The following is a 26,136-nucleotide window of genomic DNA, read 5'->3' on the forward strand; positions in this document are numbered from 1 at the left end:
CCTTCTGACTGGTCACCCTATTTCAAATCAAGGAATATCAGACATAGGCACACAATTGAAATATGTATAACATCCAACAAATGACTGTGGGAGGGAGATAGTTTCCTGTCCCCTTCCTCCCACTAGGGAACACTTGTTGGAAGTAGAATTTTATTTGACGGTGAAAGAATGAATTGTGTTGTGTTCCTGTTCCCATTATGATTTATTTTTAATGGAACCTTTGATTTCATTGATATCATGAACCTGGAGCAAGGAAACTTTTATTTAGAGAGGGACCTGCTCTGCCCTTAGGTCTTAGGAGGGGTATAAAGAGGATAAGTGACTTGCTTATGGTCAAGCAGCCAGTTTGAACTGGAAGCTGTAATTGAACAAAGGTCATCCTGACTCAGGCCAGCTTAACCTCTCAAACCTTTTATTACTTGTGTTTTTATTTTGTATCAGACTCTTTACCAACTAAGGTTTCAGGGATAAAAGGAATTCATTCCTAAATGAGGGATCCTGCCCCAAGCATTTTGTCTTCCGTGTAAAGTGTTCAGAGGATTGCCTAAAGTATAGAGAATTTGAGTGACTTGTCTAGATCAACGTGTATCAGGAAATACTTGAACTTGGCCTTCCTGGTCGAAAGTCCAGGACTAACTTATGCTACCCCACCTTGCTTTTTATATCATGTAAAGTCAATAAGGATTTACTGATTCGATGGACTAAACTCTGGGAATACAAAGAAAAGTCAAAACAGTCCCTTCCCTCAAGAAATTTACTATCTAATAGGGGAGACAACACGCCAATAACTAAGTATAAATAAAATATATACAGGATAAATTGGAGATAATCTCAGAGACCCGGAAAAGATTTTTGCAGAAGATAGGATTTTGGATTTTAGTTGGAACTTTAAAGAAGTTGGGAAAGCCAGGAGGCAGAGTAGAGAAGGGCAAAGATTCCAGATCTGGGGGATAGCCAGTGAAAATGGACATACTATCTGTTGGGGTATGGAGCTTTTTGTTGAGAAATAACCAAGGAAGCTGGCATTAGTAAGGAGATCACTTCTTTGGAGGAGTAAAGTGAAATAAGACTGGAAAGCTAGGAAGGGAGAAGTTGAGGACCATAAAACCCAAGCAGAAGGTTTTATGTTTTTCATGAAGGGAAGGGGGACCATGTGATGGTATCAGACTTTAGAAAGATCACTTTGGGGCAGCTAGGTGGCGCAGTGGATAGAGCACCAGCCCTGAATTCAGGAGGACCTGAGTTCGAATTTGATCTCAGACACTTGGTATTTCCTAGCTGTGTGACCCTGGGCAAGTCACTTTAACCCCAGCCTCAGGGGGGGAAAAAAAGATAAGGAAAGATCACTTTGGTAGATGAGTGGAGGGAGAGTAGGCTGGGGTTGAGAGGGACTTGAGGTAGGGTCAATCAGAAGGCTATTGCAATACTTCTGTTGAGATGATAGGTACTTACAGCAGGGTCATGGCAAGGGTTGTGACAGCATCAAAGGAGAGGTGAAGGGAGATTCCATAGTACTATTAAAAGATTGGATGAGGGGTGTAAGAATGACATCTATATGGCAAGCCTGGGTGACTGGGTGACTGGGAAGATGGTGATGCCCTTGACAGAAATTTAGACGGACATAATGTTTGGGGAGGAAATAGTGCATTACTGTTTTGGACATATTGAGTATAAGATATTTATGGGGCGACTAGTTCTAGATGTAGAATGAAAGTCAGGAAAGAAGTTAGGACTGGATAATATGAGAATCTTCTTCACAGAGATGATAATTGAACCCATTGCAGCTGATCACCAAGCAAAAGAGAGTTAGTAGAACCTTGGGGGATAAGTATGTTTAGTAGGCATGATGTGATCATTATTTTTGGAAAGAGCTGTTGCAGTCAAGTGATATGGGAAGCCAAATTATAGAGTTAGAAGAGAAGAAAGGAAATAGAGGCATCAGTAATAGATGGTCTTCTCAAGGACATTAGCCACAAAAGGGAGGAGAGATGGGACAATAAGTAGAGAGGACAGACAGATAAAGTACTTTAAAGAGGTGTTTTTTTTTTTTGAGAAAAGCTAAGATATGGATATGTTTATAGATAGCAGGGAAACAGACAATAGAGACTGAAAATTAGTGAGCATAATAGAGGAAAATAGATAGAGGAAGATAGAGGAAATCTGCTGGAGAAGGTAAAATAGAATGGAATCATTTGTGTACATAGAGGCATTTACCTTGGCAAGAAGGGTCACCTTTTCATATGAGACAAGAATAGAGCAGATAATGGCAGAAAGCATCTGAGGGATGTGAGATGAGGAGGGGAGAAAAGCATAATTTTTTTTTTCAGTGAAATATGTGGCAGTTAAGAGAGATGAGGAAAGATTCCCTGAGATGTTTGAGGAGGAATGAGGTTTGCAAAAGCTACTGTAGTAACTGAAACTATACATGAGGTATGTAGAAGGCAGGGATAACCAAAAAGCTATTGGGATACTTTGGCAATCACCTTGCCAAAATGAGGACCCAATTTTATATACTTAAATACTCTCTTCAATACAATGTAAGCTACTTGAGAATAGAAACTGTATCACTATTTTCTAGTGCTTGGTACAGGGTGGCAGTGCAAGTGAATTGGATTTAAGGGAGAGTGGGGCTGTGAGCAACCACCAGATTCACTTTCTCTTCCAGTACCATCTTGAGAATAGGAACTATACCATTGTTAGTTTCTAGTGCTTGGCACATGGTAAGCATTAAAGGAATGAATAATAATTGATCCATAGGAATTCAATGAATCAAGGAGAAAGTGAGATCATTCCAGACATAGAAAACAGTAAAGGGGCATGGAAGAAGGGTTGTTTCAGGAGACAAGGTTTAAGTGCTGGGAAGAGTACCAGAAGAGAGAATAGGTGTGCAGATATTTATTTGACAATGAATGCAGGCCTACTTTCTTCAAGGCACTATGGATAAAGAAACCGCCCAGAATCCTGGAGTCTCAATTTGGAAAGGAATCCAGGGTTTGCCTAGGCCAACATGCATTGGTTTCTTTTGCAGGTACTACTTTGCTGAAAAGTGGTAATCCAACTCCAGTTAGAACACTGACCTCTAGAGAACCCACCTATTGTATTACCCAAGGTATTCCAATTTAGTTTTGCTTCATGAAACTTCTAGGGAACTCACTGTATTACCTAAAGCATCCCAATCTACTTTTGCTTTAAGTTCTCTTGGATGGGAAGCTCAAGTCTCTCTTGAACTTACATGCCTGCTGGACTTTAGATGTTGAAGATAGCTTTTAACATGACTATAATACACTCCTCTACTTTCCTCTTCAAATTGCTTCTGTTGAGATTTGTAACATGGAATCATTCTGGATTATTTTTTCTTTTCTTAACCTGATCCTGTAGCCTTCTTCAGGATAAATGCCATCATTTTCTTCAACCAGTCCTCATAATGCATGATTTCAGGGTTTTTTAAAAGTCTATTTCTTTTCTGGAACTTACCAATGCCCTTCCTAAAATGTGACACAAGAATAGAACACAGTACTCTAATTGTGATCTAATAGTATGCAGTAAATGCTTAATAATTGTTGATTTCTATTATTACCTCCAGAGTCCTGGACAACTTGCCTATCTCTTTTAAACATTTTTGTTGACATATTGTTTTTACATCACCTATATTCCCAATTTGTCCCTCCTTTTTTCTCCCTCCCAGAGAAACATCCCCTAAAATAAAGAATAAGAGAGGAAAAAAAAAAAAAAAACTGGTCAGCAAAACTAATACATCAATCAAGCCTGACATATGGAATGTTCTACACCCATAGTCTCATATCCACAAAGTGCAGCATTCTTTTTAGGTACTGGTATCTTTAGTTTTTATATAATCTATACTTAATGATTCTCTTCCTTCTCTTTACAAAAAGCCATCCTTTTTAACAATAAAAAACCCCACTCTACATTTTGCCCCACCTTTGCAAAGGGAAATGAATTTTCATCTCTTTTTGGTGCTATTTGGCCATTAAGTCTCTTAAGGCAGTCCAAAATTGCATTGGTTTACTGCCATATCAGTGTTGACTCATGGTGAGCTTGCAGCCCATGAAAAAATATCCAGAGATCTTTCTCAGATAAATTGCTGCTTGGTCATGCCTTCCCTATATTATACTTATTTGTAAAGTTGATTTTTAAAATCTTTAGTGGAATATTTTCCATGTAGTCCTATTTCTTCTTATTAAATTTGGCCAATTTTATAATCTGTCAAGATCTTTTTGCCTTGACTGTTATTACATGTGTTAGGTATGCCTTTCACAGAGGAGGGGCATTTTTGTTGAATTGAAATGGAATGCGTTCCCCAGACCAACTTAAATTCCAGTAAACTTTTAGTTGCTCTCCCTATTTTCATTTATAAGCCAGTTACATGAAAAATCACAACTCTTTGTAAGAGCTGGAATTTGAAACATTCCATTAAATGGGTTTTCTCCCTTTCCTGAATTCTTTTCTTACCCTTATTTTCATCTGTATTACATATTTCCTTGTATTACTATTTGTATTTAGATCTTTCTCCTCTACCAGAATATAAACTCCATTAGAAATCATGTTTTCTTTGTAGCTATCTTAGAACCCTACACTTGGAAGGCTTTTCAAAAAATGTTTGCAGAAGGGATGAAACAATGTACATCGTGGCATGCCATTTTGATATTTTGGTAGTACAGAGTAAGGAGAAAATTCCAAATGATTATGGCAGAGTGATAATCTATTACTTTATAAGATCTACACATAAAAAAGCCTTCTTGGTGTATTAGTTTTCAGTGGCCACTTACCTGAAATGGCTCTTACATGAGAAAAAGTGGATCACAGATGTTTCCATTTATGAGTATCCCATTGACAATTTAAGAATTTGGTAGTTCTATATCTCCCCCCACCACATTCATATTCACGTACCACACCACATTCAAAAACTGAAAAGTTTATGTAAAAATTTATTTGACCAAAAGCTAGAAAAAGGTGATACTATTACATATGATACATTTGGTAAAGATCTAAATGAAAAGCATTGGTTTCATTCAGCTTCACATTTCCTAGTGTGTTTCTGGGTAGTGTGATGCTTAATAAATAGGAATCAGGACTGGGATTACATGCTAGAATCAGGGTAATTTTTAATCACAACTGTAAACTTGAGTCTTCATATCTTCCACACTGCTGTGGAATAAGGAATGTTTTAGCACTGAGCTGTACACAAGGTAACCATTTAGCAACAACTACAGGTACTACCTATTTGATTTTCTGAATCCAGTTAAATCAGGTTTTTGGTCTTTATTAAATTGGTCCCAAAATAGGGATTAAAATCCCTCTGGAATAGAAGAAAAAGAATCTTCCATTTGCCATACAATGTCAGTCTATGAGAAAATCAAGACAATTCAAATTTTATTTTTCCTTTAGTGACAACGAGGCTCCTTTAGTCTTGTCTTTCTAGCCAGTAGATTCATGGACACAGAAAGTAGCATGGAAAAAGGCTGGAATCAATGATAGGAAGCAATACCATGCTAGACCATCAGGGAGACAGGCTGCCATATTAAATTATTCCATTACATTGCTGGCTGACTTTGTTACAGATGCTCAGCCATACAGAATCAGGAAAGAGAACAAATATTGTTCCTTATTTGGAATGAGAAGTTCAGTTGCTCTGCAGAAGTCAACTTCTAAATAAGAGAAGTTGGCAAAGTACTATATTGGTCCAAATATGGGCTGATCTCGCCTAAATTTTTAAAATGAGATCTCTTTTAAAGCAAAAAAATAAAAATAAAAAAAAATCTAGGTATACAGTGAAAGTAACAGAAATTATAGGTTACATTTGGGTTTTTATACAAGTCATCTATATTTAGACCAATATAAAAACAGAACCTCAAGTATTCATCCAGAAAAAAAATCTAGATGTTGTTGAAAAAGTATTTTCTCAGTGACTGTTCAGAGGATGTTTGCCCCGAAGTATGGAGTGGGAGGAACGGCCACAATAATTAGGCCATTCTTTGCGGTTTATGACTTCCTAAAGCAACCTTTTCACTGTGGATGGAAAGTCCCCTCCCATTTTATGAGATGTCCTTGCCCTTCTGTAAAATGGCTCAGGGTGACATAGAAAGCTTGTGTTCTTAAATCAATACAAGCATGATCCAGTAGCTCAGTGGGGTTCCCTGTTATTGCCTAGAGTGTAACAGAATGCCCTCAATCTTGGAGATTTTGGCCTAAGTTAAATACCCTGCCAGCCTAAGGGAAAAAAAAAAAATGCAATTTAAGGATTTAAAAAAAAAAAAAAAAAAAAAAGCTAACTAAAAGCTTTAGTGTGCCATTTGAAAAAAGGAACTAGATTTAACTGTGCCCAAAGCCTCTCTGATAACAAATATTAGAGGGGTAATCATAATTTGATTGACATTTCCAGTAAAGAAAAGATGCAATAAGAAAAAAAAACTTCTTACAAAGGAAGGGGACAACAATATGGAGATCTTGAGTTTCTGGCAAACAAAATTCTTCTTTTTTGATTCATATACAGTTAAGTTCATTTAATGTCTGATCCAGTGTCTGATGTAAGCCCACGTTCTCTTCTTTGGCCTGGGCAAGTTTTTCTAATCAGGATTAAGAGTAGGGGGAAAAAAGGTTAAAATACATTTAAAAAAAAAATTAAACCCACCCAAACTTATCAAAAGACCTACTTAGGAAATCATAATTGCTGTTAATTAACCTAACAGAAAACTTATGTTAACTATATCTCTTTCATTGCCAGATTGAACTTTTGTCAGATAACTTATTACTTGAGTGATTTCAAACTTGTGCCTGGGTCCTCTCAGACACAATGTTAAATACATTTTTTTAAGGCAATATTTGTTACTTGTTCCAACTGAGAAGCACAATCCTGTAATTTTCTTTTTTCTTTTTTTTTTTTTTTGAGTACTGAAAATGGTCCTAGAGATGTCAATTGCAATTTTTCTTTACTGAACAGATATACAAATCACATTTTTATGTATGAATTCTTCTGCATCTCTACATAATGTTCAATACTGAAAGGATGCCTGATTTCATTGTTGTAAAAATCTCCTCCCACACAATAGTTCTTTTACACCTAAGTAGAAAGTCTTTTTGAGTTATGGCAAAAAAACCCAAACTACAACAACAACAAAAAAACAACCCCAAAACACTTGATGGTTAGCCAACTGGTAATAAATGAGCCTTTCCATGCTTACTGAGGCTGGTCATCAAGTGACAGGCACAGAATCTCTCACTCTGAAAGCCTTTCCAGCTTGGGTAGGACCAGCTCCATTAACATAGGCTTCCAGTGGACACAGTCTCCTCTATATCACAGAAGGGTCAGTTACTGAACAAACTAAATATAATCTACTGAGCAAACTAAATACAATCAACCTCCTCTCTTCCCCACTTCCCTCCCCCCCCCAAGTAAGGCAATGCAATGACTTCACTTTTAATTATACCTTAGTCATTTTACTAAAGTCCTAATTTGGTGACAAAAATGAAAAAGAAAACTCCAAGGATTTCCATTTAGTACTGTGTTAGAATCAGCAGGAAGAGATAAAACAGTAGTTTGGAAAAGAGTACAGAAAGAACATGGGCAAAAGAAACTCTAGTGCTGGAAGAATGGAAGCACAATGCAGAAAAATGAAAAAAGATCTGACTTAAAAATTGGGAGAAGATAATTTTTTTTTTATTACAACTATTTAGACTTTCAAAAGTCTTTTGACAATGTTCTCAACTAAAGGCTACTTTAAAAGTTGAGTCATCAAGGATTTGGAGAACTTTGCAAAGGCTACATAGACTACTGAAAAAGAACTGGATTTTAAGTCAGTGATACAGCTCTGGATTTTGGCTCTGCTTCTTATAATTTGTACTTGCTGGGCATGTCACTTTCCTTTTTGGGTCTCAGTTTTTCATGTAAAATGAGGGAACAGAACTAGATAATCTCAAAGGTCTTTTCTAACTTGATAGTTATGATGCTACTATGTTGGGTGGTTCCATGGTTTGACTGTGGTATGACAGTTGACTTTGGCCACTATCTCTGTGTGTGTCCTTTCCTCAATGGGCTCTTCCAGGAAAGCTTTTTTGATCTTTCATTTCTTAGTGACTTCTTTCTTTTTCTTTAAGTCTCATGTCAATTCTCTAACTCCTGCCTCTATACTTAATTACCAATTCTTGCACACTATGGATGCTTAATAAAAGTTTGCCCAAATGAATTGTGCCTTGTATTACAGTTATTTTTGTAGTTCTCATAAACAACTATAAGCTTCTTGAGGGCAGATACTGGGCTTTTTTTTCCCCCATCTCTGTATTCCCATTGCCAAGCAGAGAACCTTTCACATAGTAAATGCTGGTTGAATTAAATTGAATGTCCTATCTTTTTAGATGATTAACTTTTACAAAATGTGAGAATGATTGAGATACTAAAACATCTTTAATTAGATTAGAAAGTAGTTTTGTTAGAACTAGCTCTGAAATTTGAAACAGAGTTCAGTTGTTGCAGGTTCCTTATAGTTTTTTTTTTTTTTTTTTTTTTTTTTTAAAGAAAGTACTGCCAGATGTTGAATTCTGCAAAGTGATTGGCCAGGTGTGGCTGCACACAGTTATTTAAAGGGTAGAGTTTACAGATGTCTGAAAAGATGGAGGACAAATATGTGAGAAGGGCTGGGCTGGTTCTACTTGAATTCATATAAGAAAAAAGAGCAACCAAACCCATCCCACTCATTAACTTATCCAAATATATATATGTATGTATGTGCTGGGAATGGGTAGAATGTGTGTTAAGGGTTAGAGTGAAAGAAAATGATTACCAGGAAGAAGCACCTGGAGCTAAGATGGTGTTTGGGAAGAAGAGAAAGAAACATAATAGAATTTGGGTGAAATTCTACTTTCTATATAGCACTTTAAGGTTTACAAAGCACTTTCCTAAAACCTACCCTGTGAGACAAATATATTTACTCCATTTTACAGAAACTGATATTCAGAGAGGGAAAAATGGCTTTTGCTACACAAGCTGGATAGGACCTTAAAGTCTAACCTATGACAAATGAGGATATATTAGCCCAAGGTCACAAAATCAGGACTCAGACTCAGTCATTTTGTCTCCAAGTCAGTCTTGGCAGACTGTCAAAAGAATGAGGGGAGGCTTCTTAGTCTTGTGGAAGGAGCTTGTAGCCAAAAGCCTGGATCTGAATCCCACCCCTGCTATGTGACTAGTTTTGTGCTAAGTAATATCTCTAAGCCTCAAGTTTCCACTTGTGCATGTTGGGGCTAATTCTCCCTGTGGTCCCTACCTTTTGAAGGTACTATGAGGAAAGGACCTTGTAAACTACAAATCAGCTCAGAAATGAGAGCTATCCTAGTTTATCTAAGTGGTTCTTTGAATTTATAGGGCTTAGAAACACATGGGACAATCTAATTCCTTAAGAGTCAATGGAAAGAGAAAGGCACATTACTCCCCCTCCCCAAAGAACATTGTCATCCCCCAGAAAGAATCATCCATCCCTTAATTCCTAGCATACATTTTATTGGTTCCTTTCCCAATTTTTTTTCTCTAGGGGCCAGGGAATGAATAGGTAAATCTCACTGGAGTCTTAATTTAGGAAGTTCTGCCAACCTAACCAAGACTAAAAGCAGAATTTATACTTCATTATCAATTAAGATTTGTGAAGTGCCTTTTACTAAAAGTATGCATGAATAAAAGATGAAGAAAAACAAATGAAATGAAACTAAAATGTATAACTTAGAATACAAGCCTTCCACCCAAGAAACAATCTCCCTCCAGGGTCAGAATTGTGCAAGTTAGAACTGGAAGCAGCCCTAGATAGTCTAATCCAAATCTTTCATATAATTAATGTGAGAACTGAGATGGTCAGAGGGAGTGACATGCTTAGTTACACAGGTGAATAAAAAAGATAGCTGAGATTCAATAAGCCCTTGGACTCCAAGTCTTAGAGTACTCACAAAAGCAATTTTATGCCTGGGGGCATAACACATCAAACATACTCTAAATTCATTTGGGGGCAAGAGAGGGGGTCTCTAAAATTCTGCTAGGCCATTGTTGGGGGTTGGGGAAAGGAAAGGGTGGGGCTGAGAGTGGGAGTATACATGGGACAGTAGCAGAGGAAGTACAGGCCACCTGCTAATTTCCCATTTTAACTAATTTGTTTTGTTAACTAGGCACTTAGTTTGGGTATTTTTTTTAAACCATCCAGAACTACAAATACTATCCTCTAGATTTTAAGAACAAAAACCCATTGCCCTATCTTAGTTACAATTCTGCACAGCACCACCAGCTTAAGGTTAAAAATGTTGCTGCTTTTGTGGTGTCTCCTGTCTTCCCAATTAATGTATCTGAAGCCTCTAGAATCCAGTTTCTTAAACTGGGGGTCTGGACCCCATATGGAGATTGTCAAATTATGATTTATTATCAATAAATGATTGGTTCCCAGGCTTATTTTATATTCCTATATACCTGGGGTCACATAAAAATTTATTGGGCAAAAAGGGGTTACAAATAGAAAAAAAATTAAGAAAACCTGCTGTAGAGATTTGGGGAAATTATAGCAAATTTCTATATATTTAAAAAGAAGGAAAAAGTAAATAGAGAACAGCAAATACATGTTTAATATACAATGAGTTACTTGTCTAGGGGAAGGAAGTGAGGGAACAGAGGGAGAAAATTTTGGAACACAAGGTTTTCAAGGGTGAATGTTGAAAACTATCTTTGCATATATATTTTTTTAAAAAAGCAATTATTAAAAAAAGAGAGAGAATAGTGGATAGAGAAGATTGGTCTTGAAGTCAGGAAGCCTTGGGCTTAAGCTTCAACTCTGACATATCCAGGTTTCGGAGCATAGGATAAAAACTCTTAGTGCTTTAGGCAACTCAATTGTAGATGGTACCCACTTGCACTGGCTGAGGGAATGCCTTCAGCTGGGAGTTTCTCATACCAGTGAAATCACAGATCCAGTCCCTAATACTATCCTTAAAAAGAAGCTTCCTTAAACTTGTTTATCCTTAACCAAGTCCTTTCATCACTATAACTGTTTCCTCATCTATATATCACAGGAATGATGCTACCTGACCATTATACCAATATCACAGGGATGCTGTGAGGAAAACAGCATTGCTACTAAAAAAAGCATTATAGAAATATAAGCTACTCTTATAATTGTCATCTATATCACCATAATGGCTGAATTCTAAATTCTGTCTTTAGGGACTTGTGCAAATATGGCTTTAATTAGTATTTATTACAAAATCAGGAAAGTGCTTTGTAAACTTAAAAGTTTAAATCTAAATGAAAATTGTTGGCTTTATTAGATCAACATTCAGAGAAATGAATCTGAAAAGAGCCCTTTTGGTGCCCAAAAGTGGGACACAGGAAACATAAGAAATAAGGAAGCAGCAGCACTTGAAAGCTGTTTGTGAGTAGGATCCTTCCAGAGTTCTTTTGGCAACCCATGGGGAAGGAAAAGGAGAAGAGACCCGGTAAGATTTTTTTAGTCAGGGTAATTAAATGAGCCAACACATCAAAGGGCTGAGCCAGGAGATTGATGAGAGACTTAAATGCCTGTTCTGACTATAGTCCTCCTCTCTGTTTCAAAGTTTGCCTCCACGACATCTCATAAGATCAACACCCGCTATAGTGCTGTTTATATTCTCTAGCATGCAGATTCAGATACCTTAGCATATAGTCTTAGATAACAGCTAATGCATAACCATACTGGCCATGCTATGGGGGGAAAATAATTATACTCCCATAAGTTGCAAGGCAGCCTTTGCAGATGTTCCTTGTGGATTGGGAATGAAATAAAGAGAGAAGAGGAGAGAGGTCAGAGAATGCAGCAGCCTCTCAGTCTCCTTGTATCATCATCATCATCATCCTCTCACATGAAGAGATCCAGTCTACAGGTCTGTTAGACCTCCAGCAGCCACTGGCAAGCGGCTCCCCTATCATAATAGCCCTTCTCTAAGATGTCAAATTTCTATGTGTGTGAGCATGGAAAGAGGATCCCTGGGAATGGTGCAAAAAGGAGCAAGTGGGAAAATGGGAAAGAAAGAAGAAAGCTTAGAGATCCAGACTGCTTGTCTTTATTTTAATAGGCCTTTATAGACATGGTTACTGGAGGATGGTGTGAGTGAGCAAAGTAAAGATGGTAAAGCCTAGAAGCCCCCTAAGAAAACCCTGATCACAGTGAAGTGGCCAAATCCAGGCTAAGTGGGACAGGAGGCAGGATGGTAGAGACAGAGAGGAAGTGCCTTTTAGAGAGAGGTCATGTCGTTGAGTGCGTGGTCCAGCTCCTCACTGATCGCTTTGTATTTCAGTTTCTGAGCATACAGCTCATCTGCCGAACACAGGGACCGGTGGAGAACGAACAGGGGGAAGGAATGCAAGGGAAAGAATGCAGGGGTTGGAAGGAAGCGATAACAGATGAGCAATGGGAGAAAAAAAAGTGAGGAAAACGTGTAAATGAGAGAAAGTGAAAGAAAAACCAAAAGCTCATGAAATAATATCTAAGCTGCTTAACGTTGAATGGAGGATTTGATCACTGGAACATTAATCTGTGTTCCACATGATTCAAACATTTAGATCTCTCAGGGAGACAAACTTCACCTCCCCAATTATTTCTGACTTCTAATGGCACCATTTCATCCAATTATTAAATATTACATGTATACTAGATTTTGTATAATATTGAATATAGAATATACTTTTAGACATAATTATATAATTATTATATATTATGTGTATATTGTATAATAACATATAAATATATAATATTTATATATTGAATAGGTCATCTTCCTTGTCAAATAGTATACATACCAGCTATCATTTCTTTAGATTCTAAGTTCTCTAATGACAGGGACTATGTCTTATTCCTCTAGCTGACCTCCTTTCTACCCTCAGACATCAGAGAGTACTACTATATAATTCTCCAATTCACTAATCATATAATATTGCATATTATCTATTTTGGTGTCATCTCTTTATTTTAGAAGTATCAAACCAAAGTGTGGCCAGAACCAGATTAAAATGTAATTGGGAAATACTGAACAAATTAAAAATACAATGCAACACGGACAATGTTAATTTATGATTTTCTAAATCAATATTCATTTCTATTTAGGTTTGACACCACTGCTCTACTAGGTTGTGAGTTCACTAAGAGCAAAGATGATGTTTTATTTAAAATCAGTGTTTCCTAGGACCTAGTACAAAACTTTGTAGACTGCTGAAAGACTGTAACCTGCTCTGAATAAAGCAGCCCACAGTAAATGTGAATGGGGACAAGTAAATGCTAACGCTGGACCTGGAAGATCGCCTAGTCCAGCATCTTTTTTTAAGATGGGAAAACTTAGATCCTAAGTCACTTAGATAATGGCAAAGCTATTCTGACTCTCTTATTCATATTTAAGTAAGGCCTTAATTCTCTATCCCAATTTTTTCATCTGTAAAATGGAATGGTATTAACAAGTACTATGAGCTTTAAAAAGATATATCTATATATATATGTATACATATATATATTCATATGTATATACACACATATACAAATATAAATGTATATTCATGTCATATAAATACAAAGCAACTTTGAATAAAGTATTTATATGCTTAGTACAAGTACAGTACTGGCACATACTATATAAATATTAGGTAAAATTATTATTACTGAAAAATTTAAATCAAAATTTCCAAGAAATTTGTTTTCAATTCTGCAATCTCTTTTAGACCTTAGAGTTCTTAACCTGGAGTCCATGAATTTGTCAAAAAAATTTTTTTTGATAATTGTGTTTCAATGTAATTAATTTTCTTTGTAATGTCATATATTCTTATTTTATTAATTTAAAAAGAGTTCATATGTTTTAGCAGACTGACTGCCAAAGGGGTCTATGACAGAAAGTTAAGAACCCTTGCTCTAGTTCATCTCTTATTTGATAGATGGGGAAACTGAGGTCACAGAAAGGCAGTGCTTTGCATATTATAGCCATTTAACAAATGCCTCTTGAATTGACAAAATTCACCCAACATCACATAGGCAGAACCAGAACATAACCTAGCAGAGAAGCCTTAGTTTGGTAGCTGCTTAATGGCAGCCTATTAAGATTTTTATGAGGAAAATGCAATTTATCTGAGGACCTCCTGCCAATCTTCTAGTGAGAGGGATGGGAATATATTTACATAGACATGTCATACCTTCCAGGTCATCAATGCTCTTTTCCAGTTTTGCAACAGTTCTTTCTGCAAACTCAGCTCGGGTCTCAGCCTAGGGAAAAGAAAAACCATTGCAACTAAAGCCAGCACAGGGAGAAAAAGTAAGTCACTGTCATGAGCAAACTGACCTCTTTAAGTTTGTCAGACAGAAGCTTGATTTCTTCTTCATATTTATCCTCTTTTTCAGAATACTGTAAAAAAAAAAAAAAAAAGAACAGCTTAATGTGATTTTAAAATGGTGAGAAAAGAGATAGTTTCTTTATTCCGTGTAGAGACTAGCCTCTGAACCAAAAGAAATCAGTAATCACCACAATTTAAATCTTGATTTTTGTTTTGTTGATTTTTTAGGCTTAAAGTGTTAATAATGCAGATACAAGTGCAAGCATACATTTTTATCCCCTTAAAGAGCCCAGTTGTTAAACATTGACAACTACTCCTGCATTACTCTTTAAGCACTGTTTAAGCTCAGCAAGAGGGCAATAGAAAAGTTAAGGAACAAAGTCATCCCCAAACTACATGCCTGGGAACTGCAGGCTAACAATAATAATAATAATAGTAGATGGCATTTATATAGTGCTTTAAGATTTGAAAGGTATTTTATATCCATCATCTTACTTGAGTCACAAAATACCCCTGGAGAGCTAAAGAGCCATCTAGTCTATTCAATGAGTCCCTTCTACTTCTCATTTGAAAATGTACCATTCAAGGCTCCCTTTAAGGCAAGTCTACTATCTTTTAAGATGGCCCATTCCACATCTGGATAGCACTCATGGTCAGGAACATTTTCCTCCTATCAAGCCTAGGTCTGCCTCCTTGAAATTTTCGCCCTTGGGTTCCTTTTGCCATTATGGATGGAGTAGAGCAAATCTAATCTCTCTTCCACCTGAAGACCTGAAGAACCCCAAGTCTTGTCCAGGCTAAATGCCCCCAGTTTCTTCAACTAAGCCTCATGTGGTAGGAACCTAGGTTCCTTCCCCATTCTCGTGACCCTCCTTTGGACTCTGTCCAACTTAGCAATGGCATTCCTAAAATGAGACTCCCAGATAGGAACCCAATGACCGTACTTATAGCACTTTCACCTCCTTTGTTCTAGAGCTGACACCTCTTTTAATGGAGCCCCCATTGTTCACATTGTTCACTTTCTTGGCCATCCTATTGACTGTTGGCTAATAATGAATTTGGAGTCTACTAAATCCCCCAGATTTTTCTTTTTTTTTTTTTTTCAGACGAACTGCTATCTAGTTATATCTCCCCTAAACTGTTCTTATGAGCTTGACTTATTGGTTCCTAGTAAATACATTTTAATTTTATTAGATTTGGCCTGGTATCAAGATCTTTTACAATGTTCCTTCTGTGTGCTTGTTATCTCCCAGTTTCATGTCATCTATAAATTTAATACGCATGACACATGCGTATAAATGTCTTTTAACCTAACCTTGTTCTCCTTCTGATTTTACCACTTCTCCTCATGGTACCACTAGTCACCTCTGGCTCCCATGTTTGTGACCTTGGGATTATCTCTGACTCTAATTTCTCTCCTTCACTTCTTTTATCTAATCAGTCACCAAGTTCTGCGATCCACCTTTGTAACAGCTCTCAAATTTGTCTTCTCCTCTCAGTCTCCACAGTTACTGCCCTGTCACAGTTCTCATTGTCATTTGCTTGAAGCACTGCATGAGCCTTTTGTCTAGTCTTCCTGTCTCTACTCTCTGTTGTTGAGCAGTCATGGCCCCATATCACTAACAACAGTGATTTTTGTATGTGTACACATACACACAGTCTCACTCTCTCATGCACATGCACACGCACACACACACACACACACACACACACACACACACACACACACACAGTCTGGTTTGGATGATCCTTTAATGACTGTTTTTGGTATTTGGGTCATTGAATCCTCTTCCCTTCTCCAAATCCTATTTCTGAGGTCTTCAGACTGCTTGGAATCCCAGAGTAGTTACATCTATAGCAAAATGGAATTTCAAGGGATCTGTAGGATTCCATATTCTTCTAAGACCTTTTAGGCTTACAAAAAAGTACTTATAAAATCCCTCTGTTAACTTCTCTTCCTTTCAGCTTGCCTATTTGATGGCAATAGAAGATGGCACTATAAATCCAGACCATGGAAGTTCTGGATTTGAATACTTCCTTTGTAAGGGGTAGAATGGAGAAGAAGATGAAAATCCCATTAGAAGGAGAACCAGAAGTATGCTCAGGATAAGGTGCACTTTGTCCTTCCTTCCTTCCTTGTCTCCTTCCTCTTTCCGCCCTCTTTCTTTGTCTGTCTCTGTCTCATCTCTGTGTGTTTCTTTTTCTCTCTGTCTCTCTTTCTTTGTAGTCAGGTTTAAGCAACTGGCCCAGGGTCCCACAGCTAGTAAGTGTTAAGTGTCCCAGACTGGATTTGATTGCAGCTCCTCCTGACTCAAGGGCCAGTGTTATACCTACTGTCCCACCTAAGCTCACCTGGCAAGACAGTTTCTAAGACATTGGGCCATTCTTTGATCCTAAATGTTTCTCTAACCACAGAGCAAACAAGGTTCAGATAATCCCCCACCGGAAAGCTAGCAGACCCCCTGACCTTCTCAGATGCAGCCTCCAAGGATTTCAGGTTGTTGGTGACATTTTTCAGCTCCTCTTCCAGATCGCCACACTTACTGCACAAAGAGAAAGCAGAACTGATGAGACTGGCTCCAGAGAAAGAACACAAGCTCTTTTGGGCAGGAACTTACTTATTTTTGTCTTTTTTTCCAGTGCCTAGCTCAATAGCTGGCCCATAGTAGGCACTTTATAAATGCTTATTTATATCTATTCAAGGGTCTTCCTCATCTAGGGGAACATTCTTGTGGTCAAGGCCCTGACAGACCAGCCGCCAGCCGCCAACTCAGCTAGAGGATTTTCTTTCTTTCCTTTTTTAAAAATTGGGTTTCCTGAGACATATTTGCTCCACACTTATCAAAACTGTGCCATACCATGCAAAGGCGTGGCAGACCCAGGAGTATTTGCAGGGCTTCCTCCTCCCCCTTTTAAGAATTTTTGGGCTCTTGCCAAGGGTGGGGCTGAGAGGCTGCCCAGGCATTGTGAAATCAGGACTGATGAATCCCATCCACTAACTGGGACTCAAGTGAGAAGCAAGAACGCAAAAAGCCCATTGAAAGACAATGGTCAGAAATCTGGATTACATAGTTTGGAGAAGGCAGAGAAAATTGAGATAAATTAATGAAACCAGATTTCCATTTATTTAAGATCCTGTACTCAGCTCACATTCTTATCTGAGGTAGGGAGAGGTTTTTTTTTTTTTTTTTTTTTTTTTTTTTGAGCTGGCTAGATCTGGATCTAGCTTCCTGCTTCCCTTAAAGACACCAAGAACAACAGAAAAGCTGCCTCTCATAAGCTGGACCTGGATCAGCAGCTTTCCACAGATAGTGTCTTAGGGGAAAGGCAGAGCTGCCTGGCTCTTCATTAAAGAAACTAGACTTTCTTGGGGGCTAGTCTATATTCTTTATCCCTTATTTCTCAATCTCTTTCAGTAGAATCAACACGTGGGCTGATCCTGCCAGGTTAATAAGCACAGCCAGCCATGTAGACTACAATTAACAACACACCTCCTGGATCCCAATCTTAATATTGCGTCATTTCCTAGCAGTACAGGGTTCTTCTGTAAGGGGGTAGGGTGGGGTGAGGGGGCTGCGTACGAGGTAGGTGACCTCAGCTTAGAAGTGGATGAACATCGAGGCTGTGGGCCCCTCAAGACCCTGTTCTAGAACAGATCTGTTCTTTGTGGACAAAGAGCTCGCTTAGAAGCACCCAGACCTCAGCCATGGCCTTGTGTCTGCCCACATGCTCTGGTACTTACAGCTCTGACACCTCAGCACGCTCTTCTGCTCGCTCCAGCTCGCCCTCAAGGATGACCAACTTACGGGCTACCTGCAAAGACAGAACCAAGTTTGGGCTTTTCTTCCCTATGCCAGTATTTGCCCATTTTCCTAGACACATTTTCATGATTTCCTTAGGTGGCTAAGAAGACAAGAGTTTTGTTGTAGTTATCATTAAAATACAGTTTAAAATCACGGCCTTATTTACAACTTAGTCTTAGAGAGTTTCTTGAGGGATACCAAGAGTTAAGTGATCTGTAGAAGGTTATAAAGCTAATATGTATTAGAGGCAAGATTTGAATCCAGATCCTCTGACTTCAGAACTAACATTCTTTCCACTGGATCATGCATGGGAAACTCAACAAAAGCCCTTCAGATCCTTCATAATAGGTTTTATTTAGAAGATGCTATAATCACTAGCTACAAACTGGAAAATGGAATCACCCAGTTCTCTAAATACCAGAACCAAATGGCCACTCTAGTGGCTTTACTCCAGCACTCCCCTAGCTGCCAGCTGCTTAAGCCTCTTGTGGAAATGGCTTGTATCCAAATAACTATCTTTGGACAAACAAACATGAAAACATAAGGGGCTGATTCAGCTCACCAAGAACTTCCTTTAGGAAGGACCCTTCAGGTTCTTTCTATCAACAGTTTCATTTCCCCCATTTCCTGTGACACTGGCCCCTAAGCCTTACCTCCTCGTATTTGCGATCAGCTTCCTCTGCGATATGCTTGGCTTCCTTCAATTGCATCTCCTGAATTTCCATTTTCTCTTCATCCTTCATTGCCCGGTTCTCAATCACCTTCATTCCTCTGCAGAGAGCCAACAGAGACTCCTTTTTGTCCAGGCCTTTTCATTACACGATCATTTCAAACAATAGCCCAGGCCCAGAAATGCACTAACTCAGAACTCAGTTTTAATACGGTAGAGTACAAATAGCAGGGCCTTTAAAATTCAAGTATAAGAGGTGGGAGAACCCTTAGAACCTGGGATGTCTGGGCTGGGAGGGCCCTTAGAATCCAGGATGTCAGAGCTGGGAGAATCCTTAAATCAGAATGTTTGAGTTGGAAGGAACCTTGGAATGTATTGTTGGGAGAGCAGAACATAAGAGCTGGAAGTGACCTCATGACTCAGTTTTTGAGCAGAAGGGATCTGACAATACGGGATCATAGATTTGTTCATTAGGGTTCCACCAATATCTAGTACAACTTCCATGTCTTATAGTTGAGGATGAGATGAAGTAAATGACTGCCCCATGGACATATGGCCAGTTAAGTATTGGAAGCAGAGTCTGAATGCAAGCTTTCCTTATTCCCAGCTCACCACTTTAGACATGGAAGCCAGAAGGAAACCTGTGACCATAGAATGTTAAGAGTCAGGAGAGCCTTAGAAATCATTAATTCCAGAATTTAAGATTTAATAACAAGAGGAGACCAAGTAATGGAATCCATCTTGTTCTTCATATTGCAAATGAGAAAAACCTGAGGCTAAGAGAGATTAACTGACTTACCTAAAATCGTGGAGGTAATGTCAGTCAGAGACAAGATTTGAACCCAAGTCTACTCATTCCAGAATTAGTGTCCTTTCAACTGGCCCATGTAGAAAACCCAGCAAAAGTTTTATGATCCTTCACTGCTAATACTACCAGCTGTATGTACTTTTCCAGCCCTGGTCTTCCAACAAAACATTTGAGGAAACAGAGGGCAGAGGAGGAAGTGGCCAGTTTATTATCACACAGGAAGTCAGCAGTAGCATTTGGATTACAAGTCTACTCTCTTCTATCAACTGAAGGGGCCTTTCTCTTCTCCTATATTGCTTTAGGGCCATATGCAAAATTACCTTTCAGCTATGAGCCCACAGCCTTGGGGGGAAAAAAAATCAGGCTACACTCTGGGCTAATAAAAATCAAATAAAAAAATAGAACATCATGCTTGTGTGGCATTATACTTTTAAAAAAAACTATTGTCCACCACTGCATTAGCCATATTATTACTATAAATTTAATAGCTGACACATAGCTCTTTTAAAATTTTCAAATTGCTTCACATACATTTCATCATATAAACTTTATAGTAAATCTATAAAGGATGTCCTAAAAGTATTGATGTCTCCATTTTACTGATGTGGAGACTAAGGATTAGTGGTGTTAAATAATTTGCCTACTTTCATTTGTTAGAAATCAGTGAAGGTGGGATTTGATCCCAGTATCTGATACCCCACATGTTATGCCATATTATTTCTCTAATATCAGAGTATCAAGAAGTTGAATTCCTGGTTAAGATTTTTAGTAGATTGATGGGTTCAAATTTTTCTAGAAGATAGGCTTTTTAGAGCAATAGAAAAACTTCAGTCTCTTTTATGACACAAATTAATCAGGATACCCATTTGTGGGAAGGAAAGAGATAGCATTTATTAAGCATCTACTACATGCCACTGTGCTGTGTTTTATAAATGTCTCTTTTTTTCCCCTCATAACAACCTATTGCTATTACTATCATCCCCTTTCACAGTTGAGGAAACTGAGGCAAATGGGTTAAATGATTTGTCTAGGGTCACACAGCTAAGATATTTAAATTCTGGTCTAATAGTCTCTAGGCCTGGCACTCTACCATGCCATCTAGCTACTTACTATTGGCTGGAAAAATCATTCCTGGATCAAGTTATCCAAATATTATTCTGATGTTACAGATGAGGAAACTGACATTTGTAGAAGCACAACCATAGGGACCCAGGTCTTCTGGATCCAAGATCTAAGTCTACCTTTCGAGAATCTTACTTATTAGACTAAGTATACTGGGTACCTAAGTGTGAGAGACATTTCCCCCATATCCTTCAATGGGAGGAGCTGTATTGTTGTAGAAAGAGCTTTGGATTAGGAATCAGAACCCTTGGGGTGATTCCATCTGATACCTCTCTGGACCTCAGTTCCCTCAGTCATAAAATAGAAATTTTTAAGAATTCTCTTAAGAATTCAGTCTTTGAAGAACAATGGCATGGATGTCCATTCCTGGCATGGGTCCTTGGTTTCTCTGGGATCCCACCCAGGGAGAGATCCAATGTGTAATGTCAGATTGGGATTCTTTTTGTCACAGCAGAGAAATCAGATGTGAAAGTTTTTGTTTCTGGATTTCAGACCTGAGCCATCCTCTCTCTACAAGGCTGAGGTAGCATGGCTGACATTGTCATTACATAAGGAACCCATTTAACATGACAAAGGTTTTTCCTTAAGAGAGTCACACAACACAATTCAGGCTCAGCCCCTCAACTCCCTGCCAACTCCACAGGGGAGCTGCTGAATGGAAATGGCTGCCCAGCATTGGAAGGAAACAGGAGCTGCTTAGACTTTATCAAATGAGAAATTATTAATGGGAATTAGCACATGTCTTCTCCAAATGACTGTCATAAATTGCCAAAGGGCTATTCATAATCATTTGTATATGGCTTTTTTCCCTCCAATTAAAGGAAGAATTAGGCTCATTTTGCTTGGCTTTGGTGGGCAGAAATAGGACCCAAAAGCATGGAATGATTGAAAGAATACTGGACTTGGAATCATCAGACCCAGGTTCGAGTGTGACATTTTCTAGGTATGGGAACATCATAGAAACACTATTTTTCTGGACCTCAATTTTCTCACCTGTAAAATGAGAAGGGAGGATGATGGAATAGATAGATGCCTGACAGAATAGGCAGAGATTATAACCCTGAATTTGGAGTTATTTGGGAACGGGTTCAAATCCTGCTGTTAGCACTTACTGTGTGGCCTTAGGCAAGTCATTTAACTCCTCTGTAAAATGAGAGGACTCAACTGAATGATCTTTAAAGTCCCTTCCAGATTTTGTAATGACATCTATTTGCTGGGAAATTTTTGGCCAAATATAAGGAAAAACTTCCATCAATGAGAGCTATCCAACAACAGAGTGGCTTTCCTCAGGATCATAGATCTAAAGTTAATGGGGACTCCAGATGCCACTAAGTAAAGAAGAGGCAATTCCCTACCACTGGAGGCTGGGTAGCTACTTTGCCAGGGGGTTATGCTGTTATGATTCATAGGTCAGAAAAGGGATAAGGCCAGATGGCCTTTGAGATTCATTAATTTTAAGGAAGAACTTCCAAACAATCAGACCTGCTTTAAAATGGAGTAAGTTATCTTAGGAAGTAATAAATTCCCCCCAAAAGTTCCTCTTTGTGGGGGGATAGGGTAGGGACAATTTATGATTTGTGGCAGGAAGTAGTCAAGATGACCTGCGAAATCCCTTTCAATTTCATTTCTATGGCTGATTTCATATATTCTAAAACTGCACCTTTTCTCCTTCTACAATTACATTATATACAAGATTACAAGCTATAAGAGTTCCAAGAAGAAAAGTGGATGTTGCAGAACAGTAGAGATTTTTTTATACTTAATTTTTGGCAGAATTTTTTCCAGTGAACATTGGCTACAGTTTACAACTATGGAGCCAACTAAACAGCAGCATGCCTTTCATTCCCTTTCTTCTCCTCCTTCCCTTTGTGGGGAGCCCCACCCCAACCCTGGGCTTCTTTCTTGTCCCAGGCTGAGGAAGCCCTACCTTTCACTCTCATCAGCTGCCTTTTCTGCCTCCTCCAGTTTCTGCAGGGCTGTAGCCAGACGTTCTTGGGCCCGGTCCAGCTCTTCCTCAACTAGCTGGATCCGTCGATTCAGGGCTGCCACATCTCCTTCAGCCTATACAGTGGACATGGACAGTTGGATTAAAAAAAAAAAAAAATCAAAACAAAACCACTATCCATAGACTGGGATCCAGTTTTAGCAACCATTTCTGAGATATTCCTTTCAGCAAGTCTGTTTCTGTTCCTGCTGACCTGACTCTCTAAAGGGGGTTGCCTACTGGGAGATGAATAGGTGCTCAAGAGTGGGGCAAGGAGGAAATAGTGGGATCAACCTCTGCCCTTCCTGTCTATAATGATAATAAGCTTATAATGATGCTGTATTTTAAGGCTTGCAAAGTACTTTATATATATTATCTCATGATCCTAGAGCAAACAAATATTTTCTTCCAATGATGTAGAAGGGAGTCACCAGGTGTGAAGGAATGAACAAGAAAGCTTTGTGCTCTATTTTAAAGACCAGCTGTTATCGCTGGGAACTCACAAGGGAACTGCACAGTATGAGCTTAAGATCTTACAGAGACTTCCCTGAAAACCAAAAGTCAGCAACTGTCAGGGCTGGCTGTAAGGTTCCTCGAGAGCACAGGCATTCTAGGAGCAGGCCCCCTAGCCCAGACCAAATGCATCTGTGCAGAACCTTAGATGAGGGTGCTTACTTGGCTGCTGTCTACTTAGAAGACCAGAGATTCCTTGTGCTTATGTATAAAGTAAACAAAACTTTTTTTTAAACCCCTTTCCTTCTTCATTTCAATTTGTCTTCAATTCAATCATATATAGTAAGCATTTATTAAAGCACCCATGCAGCCAAGCACTATATTAGGGACTCATACAAAGACCAGAACAAAATAGGTCTTGCCTTCATTACTCAGAGTAATTCTAGTGGGGAAGGGGAGAGAAGAGCATTAATTAATATCCTAGGGATAGGAATTAGGAAAGACCAAAATGTGATCAGAAATGATAAAATATAAGCACCCTTTTCTTTTCCCTTCCCTTTGGATTAGGAGCAGCAAAGGCAGGAAAGATGATAAGATTAGGTGTCAGATCTAGATTCAAATCCTGTTTATGTCACTATCTCTGAGGTCTCCTCCAATAACTCAGTTTTCTCACTTACAAAATTCAGGACTTCTGGGTACTTCCCAGCTTTAGATCTGTGATCTAGATCTCAATAGGATTGTGCATTCAATTGTGGAATGATTATTGCTTAAACTTTAATCTCATCAGATTTAGCTCAAAGAGGGAATATCATACATATTTAGTTTGAAACAGAAACTTGTCCCACCCTATAGGGAAGTAGGAGGAGAAAGGGGAAAGGAAAAGGGGAGGCTAATAGAAGATAATGTGGACACTGGCTCCATGGAAGCCCATTCCAGACTTTTTGGCTTGCCTGATGGCTAGTCTTCTGGTTATGAGCCAGTGAAGTACAAATTGTTGCTGGGTCTGTACTTGAAACTTGGCAAGAACCAGCAGAGTTTGTCCTTAACTGGCATTGGCTTGGAGGAGCCAGGGCCACCTCTATGCCAAGATGTTTCAAAGTTGTGTAGGCCTTTAGGCTTTTTAAGAGTGTTTTCTCTCTAGCAAATCATTCAGCCACCAAAATGATGCTGAGATGTATTGTGATTCAGTTGTGTCTGACTCTGACCCCACTGAGGGTTTTCTTGGCAGAGATCCTAGAATGGTTTGCCATTTCCTACTTCAGCTCATTTTACAGATGAGGAAACTGAGGCAAAAGGTTAAATGATTTACCCAGGGTCACACAGCTACCAAAGATGTAAGGAATGTAACAGTGCAAGTATCATGGTCTCTCCCCACCTGCCCCCCAATTTTGTGGAAGAGGAAGCTAAGGTCTGGAAAGAGAAACTGACATTCTCCAAATGACATAGATACTAAGTGGGAGGGCCACGACATGAACTCCAGGCTGCTGATTCAGGCTAGTGATCTGTCCACTATACACTATTTGCACAAGACCTTAGCACAGATGGTGTTTGACCTAAAAGGGATTATGAAATTCTCAGATATGGAAGATACCTTCGAATAGAGAATATTAGAACTAGAAATCTGAACTTCTGGTCAGTTAGTGCAAGTATTAGCCTCCTTATTTTAACAACAGAGAAATTGAGGCACAGAACCCAAAAGTAGCTAATTTAGAACCATGTGTCTTATTAGTATAGACTTTAATCAGTCAACTATATATATTTAGTCCCAGTTCTTTCACAAAAGTCTTCTTTTAAATCTTCCTTGTTGCACTAAAATGACCCTGAGCTCCTGAAGACACTGCTTCCAATATAGATTGCACTGAAAAACTGGACCAACCAAGGTAAAGGTGGCAGGATTCACCAGAAGGTTGGCTCCTGGGAGATAATTTTTTTTTTTGGTCTCAGCAACTCATGGAGATCATCACCTAGCAACAAAGCCAGACCTAGAATCCTGGTCTCCCAACTACTATATTTTCCGGGCCCAGGGGTTTAGGGATGGATTGAGGCCAATGGGGATTACCCTAACTGTCCATTTACTGGTAATGAATTAATGGCCTTATATGCATTATCTCATTTGATTCTCACAATAATCTTATAGTGATAATTCTATTTTGTAAATGAGGAATTTGAGGCTGAGAAAAATTAAGTGATTTCTCCAGAGTCAAAACAGGTAATAAGTGTCTTAAATGGGGCTTAAATCCAAACTTTCCCAACTTGGAGTCTAGCCCTTTACTGTGCCTTGAATAGAAGAAAAGGTAGGTATTTATTACAATGTAGCTCCAAGTTAGGGAGGGGCATGGAAATCCACGGAAAGAAAAGAAACTATTTCAAAAAGCAAAATCTGGAGGTATAGGAATAGACTATTGAGGGAAAAAATTGGGTGTGTTTGTGTGTAAGCAGTGGCTATCAAGAAACATTTTTTAATCATGGGATGTGGCTGTTCAATAGAGGGAAAACTGAATCCCTGAGAAATAAACAAGGTAGGTGATGACTGTTGCCAGACATAACTCAGAATTAGCAGGGAGAAAGATGATGTTTTGATAGTCTTTTCTGATATTCAATTCCCACCAATTACTGATCTGGGGAAAGATTTCACTAAAATGACTAAACAGCTATTTTAAGGAACTGCTTCTGCTCTATTAAATTATGGACCATCAAACTCTTGTCTTCTTAGGGGGTAGTTGAGGCAGAGCTCTCTCTCCTCCTTTCTTTCTTAGAAATAATCAAGACTTAAAAGACAAAGTCTTGCTAGTAAAGAAAATTCTACAATTGAACTCTTTTCAACAAGCCAGCAATGGTCTCTCAGAAATGTAGACTTAAAAATTCCCCCCCAATCACTTTTAGTCACTCACTGCTAGTAATTTCTTGGACTCCACCTCTTCCTGCAATCAAAGCCTTCCACATTCTACAGAGGATTTTCCTTATATG

General features: G+C 38.6%; 1 protein-coding gene across 4 annotated transcripts in view; it reads right to left on the minus strand.

The window, feature by feature from the left end:
- Nucleotides 1-4,926: 4,926 nt before the first annotated feature.
- Nucleotides 4,927-26,136, minus strand: part of TPM4 (tropomyosin 4) — a 33,391-nt gene continuing 12,181 nt past the window's right edge. For 2 of the 4 annotated variants that reach the window (XM_074306214.1, XM_074306231.1), the window contains 7 exons: nt 22,660-22,793; nt 18,786-18,903; nt 18,072-18,142; nt 16,797-16,872; nt 14,338-14,400; nt 14,192-14,261; nt 4,927-6,584 (listed from right to left, as the gene is read on the minus strand). In XM_074306214.1, coding sequence (XP_074162315.1) covers nt 6,502-6,584; nt 14,192-14,261; nt 14,338-14,400; nt 16,797-16,872; nt 18,072-18,142; nt 18,786-18,903; nt 22,660-22,793 — 615 coding nt within the window. In that variant the 3' untranslated portion in view covers nt 4,927-6,501. Of the gene's footprint in view, nt 6,585-12,068; nt 12,336-14,191; nt 14,262-14,337; nt 14,401-16,796; nt 16,873-18,071; nt 18,143-18,785; nt 18,904-22,659; nt 22,794-26,136 lie in introns of those variants that run through there. The other 2 variants (XM_074306222.1, XM_074306237.1) reach the window with 1 other exon arrangement.

The sequence above is a fragment of the Sminthopsis crassicaudata genome, chromosome 1 (assembly GCF_048593235.1).
Source record: "Sminthopsis crassicaudata isolate SCR6 chromosome 1, ASM4859323v1, whole genome shotgun sequence".
Taxonomy (NCBI): Eukaryota; Metazoa; Chordata; class Mammalia; order Dasyuromorphia; family Dasyuridae; genus Sminthopsis; species Sminthopsis crassicaudata.